Raw genomic sequence first — 23,191 nt, 5'->3', positions numbered from 1 at the left:
CATGTTGTGGTACGACCCTTTGTTGTGTATATCACCGTCCCGCACGCCGTGTACGTACTGTGTGTTATGAACATCGTGTATGCGTTCGACTAATAATTCCATCGTAATAATAAAGCGCCGGTTCCGGCGTTTTATTCAAAATCTCGGATTTTGACAAAACTACAGCACCTAGAGTCTTGATTTTTGCAGGGTATATTGGTTTAATAAAGTACAATTTAATCGTGTAAAAAAAGGAATTTTAAAAATTCAGTGAGGGCGTCTTCCTCAGCAAATGTTATAATATGGCTTTAAGCACAAAAAGGGTCACGGAAAAAAGGTCTAACATAAAATAAAATATAAGAGAATATGAATTAAGATGATGAGCTACAAATTAATGCCACAACTTCTCTTAACTCTCTTCACGCGGGTGTCGACTGCTGACGACAAGTTTCAAAAATTTCTTTTTTTTAATTTCATAAATGTAAATTTTCACGACCATATTTGGAATCAGCATGAAAAATGCATTAAAATGAGTACAAACACGCCTAGTATTGATCCAGTAGTTCTTAAGACAGCTCTTGATATTTTGAGAAAATATTTCAAAACTTGAACTTTTTCCATTGAAGCGCATGGCTAGCACGCAAAGCATTACATGTATGGTCTGAATCCTTGGTGTGATAAAATAGATATGAAAATGACACACTTGCTATGTCTACATAAAAAAAATATGGTAAGCACCTACCATGCCGGTGAGACCGCCATTGACTGCCGTTAGAAAACTCCAATGACCAGTGCCAAACCCAGCTCTCCTGATCACCATTGCAACCAGTGCTCCTGCGCTGCCTGATAAGATGGTATTGACAATAGCTGTTGCTACGATCACTCCATCCCCTTCCGCTGATATGGAGGCTTGGGATCCACCATTGAAAGCGAAGAAACCGAAGAACAGGATGAATCCTCCTAGAGCAACATTCTGTAATAGTACAAATCAAGAAGCCGTGTGTAAATATACAATACACTTTCACTTATGTCATATGCATCAGCTTGCTTTGCTTTATGTATAGCAACTGTGCCAGTAAACTTTTTGGACGTGTTCTCTAAAGACGAGTTGGTGGGGAACATGACTTAGCGATGTGTGACTCAAATATTGAGACAAATAAAGCTGACACACAAGATAAATGGTATGTTTTCTATAATGGAGATACCAAGGCGTGATATAAGGGATGTCGATTACGCCTGTGTGCATAATTTTTCTCAGGATGTGGTTTCTGGACTTAAAAATCGAGAAAACGTCTAAAACATTCATTTTGATATAATGCAATAACGTAAAGACCTCACTAATGCAATTAATGGCTTCCTTGACCCGATTCCTATATTATTTGTATTAGGTCGCATCCATAATAGGCCTACAGAAGTACACTACAGTATTTTAGTTAAGTGGCTAAACCGGGAAAAATATGACGCTGTCATCACATTCACCTTCATATACTGTACACCTATATTGCGTATAGCAAAACATATATTAAGCAATCTCCTTCGATATAGCAAGGCACAGGTCTACATAAAGAGTAGAAAGTAGAAAGCAAGACATACATAGTTTCAGAAAACTTTGTGGTTTGATATTTTTGTTGTATAATGCTAACTTAAAAGCGTAAATAACGTTAATAGCAGGCATAGAACCACATAAAGTTATCATCAGTAGATAGCAAGACCTGCCTATCTTCAGTAGATAGCAAGAGATATATAAAAAGCTATCTTCAGAAGACAGCAAGACAAGTACAAAACTATCTTCAAAATAGATGGAATTTTTAAAAGCTATCTTCAATAGAAAGCAAGAGATACACAAAAAGCTATCTTCAGAAGATAGCAAGACAACCATAAAAGCTATAATTATGCAACACATGTAGAGAGCAAAGCACACGTATAAAGCTATCTTCAGAAGCAAATACACAAAAAGACATCTTCAGAAAATAGCAAGACATATACAAAGTTACCTTCAATATATAGCAAGAAAAACATTAAAAGCTATCTCTTCAGTATAAAGCAAAAGAAAGGCTATCTTTACAATACACATGTAGATAGCAAGACGCAAGTATAAAGCTATCTTCAGAAGATAGCAATATACAAAGTCACCTTCAATATACATGTATATAGATAGCAAGACAAGCATATTAAAAGCTATCTTAAAAGCTATAGCAAGACACACGTATAAAGCTATCTTCAGAAGAAAGCAAGAAATACAAAAAGCTATTTTCAGAAGATAGCAAGACTTATACAATTGTATGCCTTAATATAGATAGCAAGACAAGCATATTAAAAGCTATCTTCAGCATGTTCAGTATAAAGCAAAATATACACATAAGCTATCCTCACAATTAATACATGCAGATAGCAAGACACAGGTATAAAGCTATCTTCAGAAGAAAACAATTATATACCTTAAATATAGATAGAAAGACAAATATTAAATGCTATCTTCAGTAGAAAGCAAGATATATACAAAAAGCTATCTTCAGAAGATAGCAAGTCGCATAGGCCTAAAAAGCTATATCTTCAATATAGATAGCAAGACAAACAAATTAAAAGCTATCTTCAGTATAAATCAAGAGATACACAAAGTTATCTTCAGAAGATAGCCAGACAACCATAGCAAGGCCAGGTGCGGATCCAGAGGGGGGGCGGAGGGGCGCGCGCCCCCGTAAAAATAAAAGTAGGAAAGAGGGGCGCGCGCCCCCGTAAAAAAGGAAAAGGGAAAAGGAGAGAAAGAAAACGAGAAGACAAAAGCGAGAAAAAGGGAAGAGAAAGGTTAAATTACGTGTAATTGAGTAAGCCCGTGCCTAAAAAACTGGCTTGTGATCTGGCTTGTGATTTGATGTCCAGATCTCGTGATAATTTTAAATCTTCCGGGCACGTGCTAAATACCCTAAACCGATTTGTGACGCCGGATTCCGGAAATATACATTTCACAAACTACATACATAATTGTACGCAGCTGTTATAAATAGCCTATAGCTTAATATTGTTTACACAATATTTCAACGTAAAAAGAAGGATGATTTATTAACGCGCATTTTGATACCAAATTTGTCCAATTTTTTTTTTCAATATTAACAACACAGCAGAGTTTTGAAAGACAAATACCCAAATTTAAAGGTTTTAATAATACTAGCTTCATTTCACCAATGTTTGATTTTTTTCAAACTCCAATTGTACACAATAATAGTACCAAAATAGTCCATCCAAATGGTTTCAATTGGGCCTTCATTTTTGTCTATATTTTGTTCATATTTTCTTCAACTTTGTGATTATATTGTAAACGTTTCCGTCGATAAATATTTTTTCCGTTGGCAAATACTTTCAAAATGTTGTTTTTTAAAGCATATTGCAAATTCGGAATCCCCCATGTGTACTATTTTTGATATGCAATTAAATTTATGGTAATCATTTGGTCACGCTTGCTGCTGGTAGCCTGTCATGCCCATGGGTAACGTCCGTATTTATAAATATACGCTGGCGAAGTTACGTAATTAATCGGATTAATTACCATAGCAATAGGTGAAAACAATTTTGAACATATCGCGCTGCACTACAAGCAGGATACACTCATAACCTGTGTATGTCTGCAATCATAGATTGAATACAATACTGGTCTTTTCAAAGATACTAATCTTAGGCTGCGTTCACATAGAAGTATACTATTCGGGTATACGGTGCACGTTTTGCAGGTGCACGCGTAGGGGGAAGTGGGGCAAATTGGTCCACCTAATGTCCCATTTTGCCCCACCAGATTTTACTCGGCTATAATACTAATACCCGACAACTTGCGACAAGTGACCACTACAAAACAAAAGGTACATCACCAAGTGTCAAGTAGACTTACGTTTCACAAAAATTGGTGCCGGTCGGCCTCCGGCTTCATTATTTTATTAAGGTGTCTTTAAGGCGTCCCATTTTACCCCACTGCAAGATTTTTCTGTAACAGAGGCTGGGGTAAAATGGGACAGCTGGGGTAAAATGGGACGCCATTGATTTACTATGGGACTTTTTTTGTTGGGGCAAAATGGGACAGTTTGAGTTAGCACACAGTAAATCAATGGCGTCCCATTTTACCCCAATTTAGCATATTTCTAAAAGAAAGCTTTTCTTATAATTTTCGAAGAAAAAAGTTACAATTGTTGTCTTATTTAATTGAAAGGGTAGCTTAGAAGTTATTTTTAATTTGAGAAACACTAATCCGGACCATTGATTCAGATATTGAGCTACAAGTCGTGACCTCTGCTTAGACATGACAAAAAATGGAATACTTATTTTGATGTGTTAAGCTTACGGCCCTCAAGTTCCTGTTTAATGAAGAATGGTACTTTTAAACGGTTTGAAATATAAATAGACATTATATCAAAGTTATTTTTGTTGCAAAAATGGGCAAAATGTGACTATTTTAAGGTATAAAAGTATTTCCGAAATCACTGTCCCAAATTACCCTGTGTCCCAATTTGCCCCAAGTTACCCTATAGCTTAAATCGAGCAAGGCAATTTCATAGTACCGGGTCACATAAGGCTACGATCACATAGAAGTATACTATTCGGGTATACGGTGCACGTTTTGCAGGTGTACGCGTATAGCTTAAATCGAGCAAGGTAATTTCATAGTACCGGGTCACATAAGAGGGCACTATCCAGACTATTCGAAAAGGCCGTATACCTGCGTATAGTAGTATAGTGGGAATCGTGCGTGTTCGTGCAGCGTATACCGTCCTAATTTTAAAACTAAACCATATGTGGGTATTAAAATTCATTTTTTTAAATAGATGCACTATCTAATTCTGCACATTATGACACCTCATGGAATGCAATGTGACCTCAAGAAGTAAAGTTACAAGCATTTGATTAGACGAAGAAAATTGGTAAACTGACCTATCATGCCTATACTCGCTAATCGCTATATACGAAATACGCTCATTCGATCAGGCTGAGTTCACATAGTATACTCCTATATGAACTCAGCCTGATCGAATGAGCGTATTTCGTATAGCGAATACCGTATACCGTATATACTTCTATGTGATCGCAGCCTTACAGGTGCAAGTGAGAAGCATGATATGGTTCAATGCAGAGGTACCGAGTGAACATATCAGTGCAGCGCGGTATATTCAAAAATTGTTTTCACCTATTGCTATGGTAGCTAATCCGATTATTACGTAACTTCACCAGCGTATAGTCGAAGGTAGCTGATTACCAATGATGTAATGCATCTTTACATAGATCTGGCTTGTACTTTGATGTCCAGATCTCGTGATAATTTTAAATCTTCCGGGCACGTGCTAAATACCCTAAGGCCCTTCACATTAAATTCTTAGTTTACTGTTAACCACCCGCGTCCAAAATTGAAAATTGCTAAATATTTAATATTTTTATTTTTATTTTGGATTTTCTCCTTTAAAATAACTTTTAATGACTTTTACTTGCTACTTTCTAACATGAATCATATCAACAATAATGATGAATAAACAAACAGCATAACTGCACCTTATACTATGTGTAAAAGTAAGCATATTAATAAAATAATTAAATGCCGACTCCCGTCAAAACGGGTTGATAATTGGTTGTGATAACTAATACTAAATACAGAATAGATAATTAATAATTAATAATTAAAAGTCACCTCGTCCTATTTTTAAAATCATGAACAGTAAACTCAGAATCAATTGTGAAGGGCCTAAACCGATTTGTGACGCCGGATTCCGGTAATATACATTTCACAAACTACATACATAATTGTACGCAGCTGTTATAAATACCAATTATTAGGATTATGGAAGGCTAAAGCGATCAGCCTGAAGCTGAAGAAACAACTGGTGAGATCCCTTGTCTGGAGTATAGCCCTGTATGGGGCAGAAAGTTGGACTCTAAAACAAAGCGATATCAAGAAGATAGAGTCGTTTGAGCTGTGGGTATGGCGCAGAATGCTTCAGGTCAGCTGGAAAGATAGGAAAACCAATGCATGGATTTGTCAGAAAGTGGGCATAACAGAGAAACAAGGTCTGCTCAGTCAGCTGAAGAAAAGAAAGATATCCCTGTATGGTCATTGGAAGCGACGTCCAGATAGCATTGTTCAGATAACGATAGAAGGAGAAGTAGAAGGAAAAGCCAGACCAGGTCGAAGGAAAACAGGATGGATTGATAACATCAGAATGTGGACTAATGGTGGAATGGCCGTGGCAACATTACTCGTTGACTGCCGATAAAACGCCCAATAAAGTACATGCCCTATCACACCACTCCACACCATACATAAATTCTCCCAGTCACATTTCCCAAATATGAAATTAAAAAAAGTCAAATTTTAATTTACTTCTTTTAAAGTTTGGCAGAGGCGGGGTTCGAACTCACGGCGCAACGCTTAGTACTCTATGAGCATAGCGCCTTAGACCACTCGGCCACTTGTCTTGTTATTCATTTGAAACTTATTTAAAAATATAATCGCTACCACGTGACAAGCAAAGACAGAAAACGTATTATATTTTGGAATTTTATCATTAATGTGTATTATATTATAATAGAGCTACCATTATTTATATTGTTGAATTCTCAAGCGCATCATTTCGAATTGGGTTTTTGTTCCTAAAGCCCGATACTGACTCCACCTGTACATTCTAATTTCATCGCGGGATGCTGAGATGTTTGAAAAGCATCGCAGCATCGCATACCGCTGCGAAGTGGAGTCAGGATCGGGCTTAATTCGAACCACCAGCATCCATGGTTCGATGTAGAGAGTCTTTCCTATTCAGAGGAAATATTGCAATTACACACCTTATTGCCTTTTAACAATAACCAATGACACTAGCACGTAATTCCAGTCAAGCACCAATCTTTAATCCTATTGTTGAAGAGGATAATAAGCTTATACTTATGTATAGCATTCGTAAAAAAAGCTTAAGTCTTTGTTTGCTTTGGTTAAGTCCTGTTCAAGTGGTGGATTAACCAACAATTAACAATGAGAGTACATTCCTGATCCTCGTTCAGTTGGCGATGATTTGAAGTGACCGCCAATTATGACCATTTGATATTTAATAGGGGCCTACCAGCAATGTGGAAAAAAAGAAATAATGTAGTGCCAAAATAATGTACCCTTTTACGGAAGGAGCAAAGTTTAACAAGTTACAACTCCGCTTCTGCAGTACATGTCAGCGGCGAATGTCAGGTTATTATTTCCCAGTCTTGAAAAAAAATTGCAGGCAGAGGTGGGAATCGATCTCGGTACCTCCCGGTTAAAAAGCACTGTGCAAAACCACTAAGCCAACTAAATATCTGTCGTGAGATGCTTGACATTAATCTTTGATATTGCTGAATGGAACAAATCGCGGAATTAAATCAGTAATAAAAGAAGTAGATTCTTATTTAGCGGCCAAATTAGATAAAAGGGGAAAGATTTGTCCCTTCTCTAAAGAAAATATAGGTTAGAAAATTATCAAATAAAATTAAATTAAAAATTGAGACTTTATATTTATTTATTTCACAAGGCGGCATTTTCACAGACGAACACTGTATACGCTAAAAACTCGACCCTCATTACTAGATGATGGCATAGCTCAGTGTTAGAGCATCAGACTGGTAATGTCAATATCGTTGGTTCGAATCCGCCTGCCATCAATGGTTATTATGATTTTAATGCTACGCTACAATTTGTTCAATTTTTTTTTATTTATTTATGTATTTATTTATTTATTTATTTATTCATTCATTCATTCATTCATTCATTCATTTATCTATTTATCTATTTATCTATTTATCTATTTATCTATTTATTTATTTATTTATTTATTTATTTAAATAATTTGATATATTTGAAAGGGTATTTGAGCAATTTGAAATTTTTACCCCGTATAATCCTATGGGGTCATTTTGAACCCACTCCTCCCAAATTGCCAAAACCTATGAGTTTAAATCATACATAATGATCAGTACGTCAATCATGAGTGAACACCGGTTGGTCACTGCATTTATTTGGGAATGGGTAGGCACTGCAGCTTGATTCACCATCCACAACATGATAATGTGTGCACATGCTACATTATATACACTTGTAGGCCTATGTTGTTGTTGGTGTATAAGTAATGGGCCTTGCAATTGAAATGCCTCAAGCTTTTAATCCGATATGCAGATTATCTATTTGTTTTCATGAATTGGAAGACATTCTTTGATGTATTACTGAGCTCAATGATCTGAAATTACTGGAGTGTGAGGTCAGCATAGTATTTTATTAACAGAAAGTATAGAGGCCCTGCATGAAATTATCGATTGACTCCAAACAAAGGATTTGAGCCGGTGTCCTTCACCGTAGTTATGGCGGAGTGCAGTCCATTCAATCAAATGTTGTCATCAACCTATTTGATTGCAATCATGCATTTGTTGAATGCATTTGAGTAGTCCGCCATATTTACGGGATGATATGTCACATGCAAGGCCTCTATTCTCCAAATTCATTTCCTAATGTATGTGAGAATGATACAATAATGACATGATGAACATAATCATTGATGCATCAGTTTTAAAATAGACTAGGCGGTTACCATATTTGGCGGTTCTCGGCTGGGCGCGATTACCAGGCTGATGGTGACATGTCCATATGACAGTTTTACTAATTTGACCTCAGATGACCCTGGCGACCCCAAAATGACCTTCCAAAAATTTGGCTCTAAATGTTGACTGTACCCACCAAGTTTCATGCCCATACGACAGTTTTTAGTAATTTGACCTCAGATGACCCCTTGGATGACCCCAAAATGATCTAAACTTATAACTCTAAATGTTGACTGTACCCACCAAGTTTCATGCCCATATATGAGTTTTTACTAATTTGACCTCAGATGACCCGTGGTGACCTTGGATGACCCCAAAAAAAAAAAAAAAAAATGTTGTTTTAAATGTTGACTGTACCTACCAAGTTTCATGCCCATACGACACTTTTTAGTAATTTGACCTCAGATGACCCCTGGGAGCGGACCCCGGTGTCAGATGACTTTAAAACGAACATAAACATCTTCTTGACAGGACAGAACTACACCCACCCACCGAGTTTGAGCCCCGTACGACCTAGTTTCATGCCCATATGACAGTTTTTAGTCATTTTACCTCAAATGACCCCTGGGAGGGGCCCCGGGGTCGGATGACTTAACGAACATGAACATCTTCTTGCCAGGACAGAACTACACCCACCCACCCACCGAGTTTGAGTCCCGTAGGACCTAGTTTCATGCCCATATGGCAGTTTTTAGTCATTTGACCTCAAATGACCCCTTGGAAGGGGCCCCAGGGTCGGATGACTTAACGAACATAAACTTCTTCTTGCCAGGACAGAACTACACCCACCCACCGAGTTTGAGCCCCGTACGACCTACGACGACCTCACATTAGCAGTCACAGACAAAACCTAAATCTACAGAATATATCCATTACTCGTCTCGAAAGAGCTCAAAATAAATAATTTTCTTGATGTCCTTTAACATGTTTCCATAGTTAACCATCGTTAGCCATGGATATCTATGCTGTAGAACTGACCGGTGACTAAGTCCGATTTATTGGGACGTTTATCGACCATCAACGAGTAATGAAGAGAGAAAGCACGCAAGAGAATGCCGACGGTTCTATGAGGACTATGGCAACGCAATTTCAATATTAACAACACAGCAGAGTTTTGAAAGACAAATACCCAAATTTAAAGGGTTTAATAATACTACAATGCTGGCCATAAGTGTTGGGACGGTTTGATAGGGTAATGTAAATAAGCCCCCACTCCCCGATCAATGTTGAATTCGACTTTTTGGTCACACGAGCCTTGTGGCACCCAACATTGATTGGTGGGGAAGGGGAGGTTGAGTGTTAGGAAAGTGTTTAGGCTTGACACCAAAGAAACCTCCACTTTATCACGTTAATAATAACGGAAATAAGGTCATACTATAGTGTACGTTTTCCATAAGTGTCCCAACACATTTTGGCCATGGTTGTATTTGAAAAGTTGAAAAAAAATCATCTAATTTCAGTTTTTGCTTATAACTCAAAAAGTAAATATGATATTGACACCAAATTTGGAGCAGTTAGAGATCTTATCATGTGGCTTTACCAAAAAAATTTTGGATGGCTACATTTGAAATTTAGGGACTGGTCACTTAAAATGTCTTAAAACGATATTTTGGCCCTGTCTAAGTTCACTATTCGTCACTTTAACTGTCAAAAACTTGGGTTTTAAAATGGAAAATTATTGTTTCCACCAATTAAAATGTTACATTACAGCTATAGAAGAAAATAAAAGTTATCACAACATCTCGTGATCAAAAAACAAATAAAGGAATCGAACCCATGCACACTTGTTTTCCCAATTTACCGCAGTCTACCACAAATGAAGCAACAAAATACAGAAAAAAAGAAGGACGGACATTGGCAAAATTAATAGAACGACGAATATGATATGATGAAGGATATTGTAAAATAATAACAAAAAGAAAAGAAAAAGATATATAAATAAATTCAGGGGCTCGAACCCGTGTCCACTGTGCCTGTGGCAGATGCCGTATCCATTGCACCACAGAGCTGTATTACTTTAACAGGCTTAAACTGTAATATAATGCTATTCAAGATGCATGTATATAAATATACGCTCTACGGACGATAAACAGTCAAACAAATCACACTTTTACGGCATTTGTTTCATTAACTGAATATTTATAATGTAGCGGGTGTTGGATGACATTTGTGGTCTATATATATTTCAGTTTTGGGCCGGGGTAACATGATTTTGGGACAAAAACGAACGATATACACGTTTGTAAAAAGAAAAAGAAAAGTAATATTATATTAAAATTCTTTACTCTTTAAAGATGTGTATACCGTCCGATTTTGTCTCGTAGTCATTTATCCCGGACAAAAACTGAACTAAATGTGCAGCACAATGTCAGCCAACACCTGCTATATGATAAATATTCAGTTAATGAAACAATATCCTTCATCATATTATATTCGTCGTTCTATTAATTTTTGCCAATGTCCGTCCTTCTTTTTTTCTGTATGTCTTCCTATATTTTACTTTCTATACTTACTATAAGTTTCTTTGAAAGCGCTTTAATAAATTTCAGTCATAAAATGTAATTTAAGCCTACTCCTGCCGACTATGATTATATTTACACGATATACTCGTTGCAAATACCACATACGTTTTTGATGCAAACGATGAAAATGATTAAAGTTTTGTTTTTTTCTTCTAAAAATTAGCTTTTTTTTTAATTTTAAGTATTTTTTCCTAAAATCACTCTTTTAAAAGACTTCAATCAATTCCTGTCAACAAATATCATGTATTTCTGGTGATTAAATCACTACTCTTTCAAAATAAAACGTCATTTTACGCAAAATACGTAGTTGGCATAGGCTAATAATGTTCAGAACGCACTGTAAAATACATGATATTGCGTATAAAACGTGACCGTATCCTAAATCACATGAGGAAAATGCAATAATTTTTATATAAGTGAAAAGATAAATAGTTTCTCCGTTTTCATGTAAAATTTGATGAAAATCCAAGCTATGGTTGAGGAGATATGGGCCAAAACACACATTTTAAAATTAGATTTTTGTACCTTAGAGACAATGCTGGCCATAAGTGTTGGGACGGTTTGATAGGGTAATGTAAATAAGCCCCCCACTCCCCGATCAATGTTGAATTCGACTTTTTTGGTCACACGAGCCTTGTGGCACCCAACATTGATTGGTGGGGAAGGGGAGGGTTGGGGTGTTAGGAAAGTGTTTAGGCTTGACACCAAAGAAACCTCCACTTTATCACGTTAATAATAACGGAAATAAGGTCATACTATAGTGTACGTTTTCCATAAGTGTCCCAACACATTTTGGCCATGGTTGTAGCTTCATTTCACCAATTTTCGATTTTTTCAAACTCAAATTGTACACAATAATATAATAGTAGGGATGACCATCATAATTTCATGTTGCCCCTTTTGCTACAAAAGATTGTTTGCTGGAAAGAACTCATCAACAGAAGTATTTTGGTGGTTAAATGGTCAAAATCGGTCAAAAACTTTTCGAATTATGAATTTTCAAAGTTTCCCATTCTGACCGGTCATTGGAACGAAATAAATTGACAAAGTCTAAATATAGCAATGTGAGCAAAATTGGTATAAGCATATATTTACCTTTTTATATTTCTTTATTTTAATATATATGCAAACATGAAACAAGCATATTGTGAAAGTATCAAAGGGGTTTCTTATGAAATGGCACTTTACTAGTCAATAGTATTAAGTATTTCTTCGAACCGATGCGAGGCACTGAAATCATGCTTTTAGAAAACATTTGCCAAAAATCATCCATAATGGCCAAAGTGGCACAAAATCAAAAGTCCAGGTGAACTTTTTTTTCCACAACAATATACACTACACATAAGAAAAATACTAATGTACTACAAGGGATTTTCTACATAGGAATCCAAACAATCAAGTACCAACATGCACAGCTTTGTCCTGATATCACTTCTGGGGTTTTAACAAAATGTGTAACCTCTATTGTGATTGGCAGCAGCATAAGGTATCTCTTTGATAGCTGATAATGCCCAGCCATTCAGCAAGTGGCTAATAACTGACCTTGATAGGCTTGAATGAATACTGTCATGTGCTACAAAACCATCACACTCCAGGGCCCGGTCACTCCATATGCTACAGGGAGCACAGTACTTTAACAATGGAGTGAAAGATTCATTATTGATTAGGCGCGTATTTTAAAAGTACAGCTCCTGTGCGTGTATAGCAGCAAGTCAGTGCAGATGGTATACATATAAGAAAATGTTTAGGGTTGAGATCAGGTGAATAATACAACAAATGAGCATGAAACTTCACATTTATGTTCAGAAAGGTGTCTATTTAACATGATTCGAAAGGTGTTTGGAAATTCCAAAGGGAAGCTGGTGATTTAATTTTTAACTCGAGATCTACTTGTCCGTTGATAATAACAACAACTCTGCCAAATTACAGCTCAGTAGGTCAAGGTGTTCACCTGATCTTATTCATCTGAATATTTTGTGCCATTCTGAGCAGTGCTGCACTGGGCCACTGGCAATTAAGCGCACTGTGGCGATGGACGAATTTTGATTCACACTTATAGAAATTATGAAAAATAAAAGAATGAGCTCAATTTAGAAATATCACAGTTGAGCTCCCTACATGTCTATGGAACTGTTCTAATCAAGTTGATGGTTCATTGGTCATCCCTAATAATAGTACCAAAATAGTCCATCCAAATGGTTTCAATTGGGCCTTCATTTTGCAAAAGTTTCTCACTTCTGAGGGGAGACATCCCCTCTCAGACACCCCCCTCTGCCGCGCAAGCCCCACTCGATGGCCCCTTCCAATTTTACATCACCCTGACTGCCCCCCCTCCCACTTTCAAAATCGTTTCGCCGCCGCTGCTCTACAGGCTATTATCCTCCAGTCTCGAATATACGCACGGCCGCTACACTGTGCTGTGTCCTCCATGAAAAATGCACGGATCGTTCTCAGGCCTCGAACGAGCCGCCGCCATGTTTGTCCGCCATTTTGCGAGTGAGAGGCCAGGGACTCAGGCTACGCTGCTCTACGTAGGCCTATGCGTAATGGCCGTTTTCGCTTTTGTTTTGAACACCCGTACACTTTATATTGTTTTAAGTAATAACTTAATGATTAGGCCTACTGTAATAGTGAATAACGGTCCAAGAAAGGCTTCGATTGGGCCTTCATTTTCACACATTTCGGCCGAACTTTATCTCCGAATTTTACACAATAATAGTGTCAAAATCGTCTACCAAATGGCTTCAATTGGACCTTCATTTTGCAAAATTTTCCAACTTTGTATATATGTATAAAGAAGTTGCCCTTTTCATTATGCTTTAGATACCCGGAACTTTATGTTTAAAGCAATTGAATTTATACAATAATATTGAAAACTTGTCCACGAATGGGAAATGGGCCGTCATGGTCATTTCACTCTTTCAAACTTTTTACACAATAATAGTGTCAAAATGGTCCACTAAATTGCTTCAATTAGGTCTTCATTTTGCAAAAGTTTCTAATTTCTGAGGGGGGCACTTTCCCCCTCAGACACCCCCCTGCGTCGCGCAAGCGCGACGCGATGACCGCTTCGCGGCCATAAAAATCTCATGTATTTTGCGCCCCCGTATTTTTTTCTCTCTGGATCCGCGGCTAAAGGCACACGTACAAAGCTATCTTAAGAAGAAAGCAATAAATACAAAAAAGCTATCTTCAGAAGATAACAAGACATACAAAGTTACCTTCAATATAGGGCCTATATAGATAGCAAGAAAAACTTATTAAAAGCTGCTGTCTTCAGTATAAAGCAAAAGGTACACAAAAGATATCTTAAGAAGATAGGAAGAAATGTAGGTCCTATACCTATATTAGTATAGGTAGTAAGACAAACATATATTAAAAGCTATCCTAGTAGAAAACAAGACATGCGCAATAAGCTACCTTCATACTCATAAAGCTATCTTCAGTAAATAGCGAGACATACACACAGCTATCATCATCATAGATAGCAAGATGAAAATATTAAAAGCTATCTTCAGTAGATAAAAATATATCACTGTATCGTTCGAAACAACAGCGGCATATTGTACGGTGTTCGTAAGCAACCAGGCGGCGAGTGGCATGATAGAGCCGGCAACTTGTGAAACTGCCCGGCCGTATGGCATTTTCCATATACTCGGTTAGTTTTGTGGGGTTCATTATCGAACCCCAACGGTTTTAGCTTGTATTTATATTATTTATTAACATAGGCCTATTTGTTTGTGATGTTTCAAGCGTTTTAAAATTTCAAAATAATCCCATTCAACTACAAGGTTGACGATGGAAATTTACTGAATTTAGAGAATGCACGTCATTCACCACCTGTAAGCAACATTAATTAAAAAAGTAACAATACTTTTTTTATTAGTTTTTGGTTTATTTTGTTGTTTATTTACTTCCGAAAAGAAACTATTACTTGTTCCTTCCGAGGTAGCCTACATCTTACTGACCATGTTAACCATTGCCAACGTGCCCGGATGGGAAAGGGTATATAATCTTGCCATCCGCTTCATCCTAATTATTTGTCGGCTTACTGGACTGAATTTTAGGCGTATGCATTGGATGCGAAGTCTATGTCTGATGAAAGTTCATTGCATCTATATCTTTTGACACTTATGGACGTGTTCCCTTTATATGACTTTTCCTCCATCCGGATTTTGTAGTAGGCCTACGTCTGCGGGTAAAATATTTTTATTTGTATTATATGTCCAAAAATGAGCATTCTTTAAAAGACATCTTTAACAAATACCTACATATACCAATATTTTTGACACGTACCGGTACTGTGTGTCCCTCAATGGGCTTAGGTTTACCATTGGCGTCAAATCTTCCAATGCGAGGCCCAAGAATTGCGGCTCCAAATAATGCAGCAGTTCCACCGACCATATGAACCACGCCACTACCTGCAAAATCCTGGGAGAAATAAATAAACATGAAGAGTATATTTTGTAAAGTATCAATCTATTTACGTGTTAAAAATCAGTTCCCGTCAAATAATAGGGCTAGTGGTTTTCATGACTAGGTATTTAGTATTTAGGATAAAATGTGATAAATTTTATATATTTTGTTGGTACTCTACCTGGTAAGCAATTCCATCAGGACCATTAGCAAGCCAACCAGATCCGTCCCATGCCCAATGGGTGACCACTGGATACACGAACCCTAGAAATAAGATACCAAGTATTAAAAGAATACCAATCATTTTAATTGAACCGGTTTTTATTCATAACTTCAGCAATAGATGATTGTGTTTTGCACTGCAATCACCTGACACAATTTTGTTTATAGAGGGAGAATGGAGGGGTGCCGCAAAGTGAACAAAATCCTGCAATTGGGTGATTTAGGCCCAAATGTTTGTGATTTGGAAGCCTGACTATATGGGAATTTGGGGAAACGGGAATGGTTTGGGGGATGCCACCAGATAAAGAGGTGAGTTGTACCAATTAAAAATGTGTGTTGATGGAAACAATGAGCAGTGGCACATGTCGCTTTTTAAAGAGGAAGCACACCAGAGCAATTCATCTGAAGTAAACCAAACCTGCCTGGTTATCAAATTAATCAGTGACAAGATTATCTCTGCATTTGACAGGTGCTAATTGATGCAATAACATTAAAACATCAATTATCACATGCCAAATTCAGAGATAACCTTGTCACTGATTAATTGGATAACCAGGCAGGTTTGGTTCACCCCAGAAGAATTGCTCTGGCAGGTCTTCCTCTTTAAGGGGACGCCAAAATGCTAGACAGTTTTTAGGCATTAAAAAGACATCAAAGACGCACCTGTGATAACACAGCTATAGATAAGATACGCCATAAAATCTGTCCGTTCCGCCATAGCTCCAGATACAATTGTAGCTGCAGTTGCCGCGAAGACAAAATGGAAAAACCAATGAGAATAGTTGTCAGCTGGCATACTCTCGAAGAAGAAGTACCTATAACCTATGAATGAATTACTTTCGGATCCAAAGGCAAATGCGTATCCAAAAGCCCAATATACCACAGCACCAAGACCTATAGTGGACAGGAAAATATATATAAACTGAATCAAAGATCCGCTGGTTTAATTTTTTAAAGCTTTTCAAATACAAATTGAAATTTGCATATAATCTCATTTTAGAACATATTCTTGGAAGCCTGTTTTTGTTCACGTGTGATAGTCTTACTAAACTGTGATTTGCGATTTAGTAGTTCACAGCATCTTGCGAATGGTAGTGAGCTTTGGCAAAAATTGCATTGATCATTTCATAGCGATTGTGTAGAATATTTCAAATATCATATACTTTTGTAGGCCCTGTGGTTCTTGAGTTATGTTGTAAAGAGGGCTGAAACCACAACACTTTTGTAAAACGTACATAACTCATTAACAACATTTTTTTTGCTGCTTCGACCAACAATACATCGTGTACCCTTAAAGTACAAATACATTTTTAGTGTCACTTCGTGATGCCAAAAAGAGGTTATAAGTTTCTGATTCGTTATAAAGACTACGTGCCCTCCATTCGTTAGAGCTTTTCCGAGTCCCCGCGATGTTCACAACCCTCTTATGATATTGGCTACATGTTTAAAAACAGGTTGTTGGGATATAATTTTAATGGTGAATTAAAGTTTTAACTTCAACACTATACACTATTTTTCGCTCACCTGGAACGTTTTCACTAGTCCGACTATAGCGTCTTTAGCAGAAAACCCGAGACTAAATCGTGACCAAGGACTGGAAATAGATCCTATTTGGGATAACCTGCTGATGCCCAGGGTGGGGCCGCGCTACATCGTAACATCCTATGACGTCATTCTGTCAATCATATGACGTCATCAGTGACAGATATCCCGATTGTATACAAGATATCATCACAGCAGCATCACCATCTGCTGAAGACGCTAGTCGGACTAGTGAAATCGTTCCAGGTGAGCGAAAAATAGTGTATAGTGTTGAAGTTAAAACTTCTATTTTATCTACCACAACGTATGAATATCCACTCGTATAATTTTAATGGTATTCAAAGGAATAAAGTAGTTATGATTGTATGTATACTTACAAACATCTAAAAGATTCTTGAGTAAAATATTCGTAGTGTTCTTGCTTCTGACTGACCCTGCTTCCAGGAACGCAAACCCAGCTTGCATAACTAAAATAAGAAATATTGAATAAATCTAATAAATCGCATATTATATTCACTGTTCATATTCATATCCATAAAATACCATTAAAAGGTACAGCAAAAGACGTTAAAATATACAGAAATATATAAGCACATTATAAAGGAAAAGGCTTGAAGGCCATATAAAGGTTAGAAATTTAGTCTTTTAAGTTCTTAAAATCATTAAATTACACGCATCCAGGCCAAAGTAGAGTATACTCATTGCTTGTCGGCAAACTTTGAAAACATCCTCTTTTGCATATCGTTTCGCGAACCTTACACAGGAAAAGGCCATTTTTAAGCGATGTTGTGATTATTTGCCCTTCAACATTGCTTGTTCAAGTTGTTGATTAAAACGCGAACGATATTTCAAAGATACCTTTAGGTTTAAACTGACTTTCAGCACCAAAATTCACTAACCTTGAATTTTCAATGTGTGACACACATCTTCATCAGAAGGAGTCCTAAGATGTTGTAATGGACTTACCCTTTTGTTGAACATTGGTGACTTTTGGTCAACAAAAGGGCAAGTCCATTACAACATCTTAGAACTTCTTCTGATGAGGATGTGTGTCACACATCGAAAATTCAAGGTTAGTGAATTTTGGTACTGAAAGTCAGTTTAAACTTCTAGAAATTGTTTATCACCAGCACGTATGAACTTACATTCGAGAACCTTCAATTTGGTTTAACAAATTACCGGGCCCCTTTTTTTGTGTGTTTCGCGAATCGCGTTTCTTCAAATTTCCAAAAAGCATGAGTAGGCCTACCCGAGGATGTAATGGAGTGCGAGGCCCGGGGTCACGGGGTGGGAAAACAAATCTTGCATGAAAATCCGCATAGAAATTATTTTAAACAATAATTAATATCTCTGTAAATTTAATCATAGGTATTTGGAGGAATACCAATACCTCCAATACCTATGATTGAATCTTTTGAAGGTATTTTACATGTCAGCGGACAGCGACCATTTTCCCTCGGACAAACCCTGCGTCGCGTCGGATTGACGTTTGAATATGCGGCCAAAGTAAAATAACGTCCACAAGAAGAGGGGGCTTTTTTTATCGTAAAATCGGTGAAAATACCCATAATTTTTTTAGCGTACATCCTACAATAATGCATGGAAAAAGGAGACCTTTTTATTTGTTGTTCTGAGAGGTAGGCTTATCAAAAGTGTTTCTTACAATTATATTAGCAAGACTTTTTAAAAAGCATATAGGCCTACTTCCTCGACATATTTTTTTTTTTTATAAAGTCACAACTAAATTTCAAAAATAATGATTTCTTTTACCAGTTTACTCTAATCTGAGGTTGGTCATGTTGGTCGATAACGTATTTGGCATGTAGTCACTTTATATGTCAGGAATCACAATTATTGATTTGATAATACTGTTCTTTCACGTAAGGATATTATCAATAATTGTAGGCATTTTTAACAAACAAGAATGACGAAGTTCAAGGTAATCTTAAGTAGCTCTGTGATTTTCTATTTTAAGTAAGTCAATATTCCAATCGCCCATAATAATTCATATAAGTGTTTATTTGTTTTTGTCCAAAACAGGACAAGTTTAGTCCGTTTTGAAATCATTAAGGGTGGAATTATGGAAACTTTCGGGCCTCATAACTGTTAAATTATTGGTCTAAAGTATACAAAAGTATACATATTTAGAATGGCAAAGACTTGGTAAATTCATCTGTGATGTAAAATTTGGGTCAAAATGCTCATTTTCGGAGAATATCACAAAAACGGGTTTTTTTTTTTTTTGTTGTTGTTTTTGTAAAGTTAATTTTTTTTAAACTAGATAAAAATATTTAAGACCTGTTTTTTTTAAATATTTTTGAATTTTGAGAAATTTGCACCAAAAATTGTATCTTTTTAAATCATCAAAAAGCCTGATTTTCGCCCAAATTTCAAATATTTTTGGTGAAGTTGGTCAAAATTCAAATAAATAAAAATTATTTAAAAAACAAAAACACTTTTTTTTTATTTTCGGGTTTGATGATTTGGAGGCGCATATCGTGGTCAGTTCTTGCTCGATTTTCACGAAGAGAGTGTCAAATGAGAAAGCAAAGTTCAATAACAAAATGTATATTTGAGAATAATCCAAAATTATCAGGTTGTTGAACAGCAAGGAAGACTATAATTGGGTATAATTGACGAGTTTGTTTTTGTGTCTGGTGTACATTAATGAACTAGGCCTACATACATTAATACCTATTCCAAAATGCGTGCATTAATATGATTTAGCTATTGGTGATGAAATAATAAAATTATTATCAATAGAATAGATGTGTTGATCATCATAATTTAATTAACATTACTCAGTTTCAGTAATTTTTAGACATTTATACTTTTTAAAAATTCGACTTACAAAATATCAGGCACGCCATAATGAGTAGAAAGAACATATCAGCGTTACTCCGTAGTGCCGCAAGCTGGTCGTTGAGGACCAACAAATCCACTGTAACATTTGGCTCCATTTTATTGTTTTGATTCAATCAATGTCGAATAAATGTTAATTAATTAATGCAATACTGCATGCATGCATATAATACACGCCCTGTCCAATGCACAATCAACAGCTAAAGATACAACGGCGACAATTTTTCCAGGATGAGAATATAATTCCAGAAACGAATATAGAACCATGCACACAGCTCCTAAAACATGAGTATATTAAATTCTTTTCTTTTTTTTCTCCGCTAAAAGATGAGATAATTCTGATAATGAATTTTTACAATACAATCAATAATTTTCCCAATAACAATAGAGGAAATGTCTATATTTCACGTAGGGGTGGTCAGTTTTATTTTATTGTTGTCGCACATCCATGCATGCACACACATCACAGCTGTTGGTATATCTTGCAAGTATGTCGTATCTGCACATAGATTTCGAAAATACTTGTAACGGGCTGTGCAATAAGCAGCCAAGGGGATTGTAAAATTGGGGGCAAAATGTTTTGGCCTCTGCAGCCAAAAAAGGGGGTAGGGTTTAAGCCAGTTTGGCAAGCCGAGAGGGGGAGGGCAGGCAATTTTTGACATTCATGATGCGCCTTTTAAATAAAACGCTTTAAAGGGGCTTATTAAAACAGTACTGAAACGCTTAAAATATGATTTTTTTTTGTGCTCGCAATATAATAATAAGACCATTTTGCAAATTGATCGGATCCTAACATTCTGGCATGCACAAAGGTGTGTGTGTGTGGGGGGGGGGGGGCTGATTATTATTATTAAGTAGAAGTTTTACAAGTATAAATTATAAAATAACTAGGCCTATAGATATTGAAATAAATTTATAAATAAATAACTAGGCCTAAATAAATATATATGAATATAGATTTACAAATAAATAAGTATATAAATAAAATAAATAAATTTATAAATAGGGGGCCTAAATGAATAAATGATTTTATTGATGATTTATTAATTAATATAACATTACTACAAATAACATTTTTGAAGAAAAAAATTGCTACATGAGAAAAAAAAAATTCCCGCAATTTAAAAAAAAAATAAAAAATAAAATTTCATCTAAAATATGCATACAATAATGCATGAAATTTGGGGAAAAACATCATAATGGCCAATAAGCTTAACTAGTGCAATAAAATACCGCGAAATTAAAAGGGACAATGTGATCAGTGAATTAAACACTAACATTTAAATAACAATCTCTTCTTTATGCAAATCACAAACTATGGCTTTAAACATGATATCGTGAATGCCCGGCATGAAAAGAAAAAACACTCGACTGAATTGAGTGGATTTTGACAATTTTCATGCCATATTAGTCACAGGAGCGCGAAATATCACCATGATCACGACCCGAGTTCGTGTGAGACTCGTAGAAAAAAACAAAACAACTCAAGACATTTATACCACGTGCCTTAAACATGACATAAATAGGCCTATTATTTCTACTATGTTCATCTGAGCATGAAAAGAAAAGGCAATCGACTGAATCGATTATAGGTTTGTGCAATTTTCATGCCTTTCACGCATGTGGAACGCGCGAAATATCATCATGATCACGACCCTGATCACGACCTTTCGTGCGGTGAGACTCGTGGAACTTTGAACGGTGTTATAATAAAGGTGATGTGAACTTGGTTCACAGGGTTGACAATAATGACATTCATGATAGTTGCACGGTAATATTAATTTGTACATTGTATCCTAATTTAATGTTATTTTTACACGTGTTGGTTTTGTTCAAAACATTCAAATAATCAAATTTTGGGTTACATAAAGGTCATGAAATATCACTGTAACAACATTTTTAAAATGTTGTTAAAATGTTATTATGAAATATATTTGGCAAACATTTTTTGCAAGGTATTTTGTAAACATTTATGTTAGAATGTTTTGCATCAAGTTTTCAAAGATGTTTTCTAAATATTATTAAAAATATTATTAAACATTAGCCAGTAGGCCTATCATTGTGTATTTTCCTTGCTATTTCTTTTTGCTTTTGTCTGACGGTGGCATGTTTTGGTACCTTCTAGTGTTTTTATTTACTCTCTCTTGTTTGTTTTTGTTTGATGTTATTCATGTAGGCCTATAGCTAGGCATCCCTTCAATTTATTGTTTGTCAATATTGGGTTTTGCCTGGCATTTCACCGAATGTTATAAATAAATAATAAAAAAGTCTACCTTTCGATAACATGACATTTCAACATTTCTGTCAAACGTTTTGTGTCATTAAGCTGAGGGTCCTCAGTAGCAGTAGGCCTACTATTTCCTTTTCTTGTCTTTTCTCTTCAGGCACCTTTCAAAGGCGCTTTATAAGTCCCATTGTTTATGTTTACGTTTAACGATAGTAGCATAAACAGTGACTGATACTTTACTTTTAAAGGATAATTAATAATGGGAAATCTCATTGCGACCACGATTAGCAACAAAGAAATTATAAATGTGCAGTTCTTTTCAAAATATAAGAGATTGCATCTATTTTTTCATGTATTAGGCCTACCATATATTTTTATGTATTATCACCTATTTTGAGAGAAAAAAACTATTTTAAGTTCGTCTTGTCATGATAAATTATTTTACTATCGTAAAATAATCAGCATAGACAGAATAAGATAAGACTTGATAAGATATATACCTATTTGCATTGCAATCACTGAATTGCTTTATCGTTTACAAATCACACAGGATGTATCAAAATAATATACAAAAATAGTACTTACAAAATATTAAACATGCCATTGAGATAAGAAAAAACACATCAACATTGGTTTTTATGATATCCATTTCTTTTTGAAGAAGGAACAGCGTCTCATTCGCATCATTTCCCATGATCATGATTGATTTGCGGAATCCAAGCTACTGAAGATCCAAAGCTAAATATTTCCAGTATCGACGAAGCGAACTGCACGAGATTACGAATTCAATGATGATGAACTTGAAAGCGCGAGCTGGTGTCACTTGTGTCTTTATTCAGTT

The 23,191-nt window shown here is 36.0% G+C and overlaps 1 protein-coding gene across 2 annotated transcripts in view; it reads right to left on the bottom strand.

Annotated features, from left to right (window-relative positions):
• Positions 1–23,191, bottom strand: part of LOC140155527 (putative ammonium transporter 1) — a 31,022-nt gene extending 7,831 nt beyond the window's left edge. The window contains exons 1-6 of one of the 2 annotated variants that reach the window (XM_072178404.1): positions 22,936–23,191; positions 17,639–17,728; positions 16,383–16,613; positions 15,679–15,761; positions 15,378–15,512; positions 722–952 (exon numbers count right to left, since the gene is read on the bottom strand). In XM_072178404.1, coding sequence (XP_072034505.1) covers positions 722–952; positions 15,378–15,512; positions 15,679–15,761; positions 16,383–16,613; positions 17,639–17,728; positions 22,936–23,050 — 885 coding nt within the window. In that variant the 5' untranslated portion in view covers positions 23,051–23,191. Of the gene's footprint in view, positions 1–721; positions 953–15,377; positions 15,513–15,678; positions 15,762–16,382; positions 16,614–17,638; positions 17,729–20,112; positions 20,435–22,935 lie in introns of those variants that run through there. The other variant, XM_072178405.1, reaches the window with a different exon arrangement.

The sequence above is a fragment of the Amphiura filiformis genome, chromosome 6 (assembly GCF_039555335.1).
Source record: "Amphiura filiformis chromosome 6, Afil_fr2py, whole genome shotgun sequence".
NCBI classification, from domain to species: domain Eukaryota; kingdom Metazoa; phylum Echinodermata; class Ophiuroidea; order Amphilepidida; family Amphiuridae; genus Amphiura; species Amphiura filiformis.
Note: the sequence above shows the minus strand (reverse complement) of the source record. Positions and strands in the feature narration are given on the sequence as shown.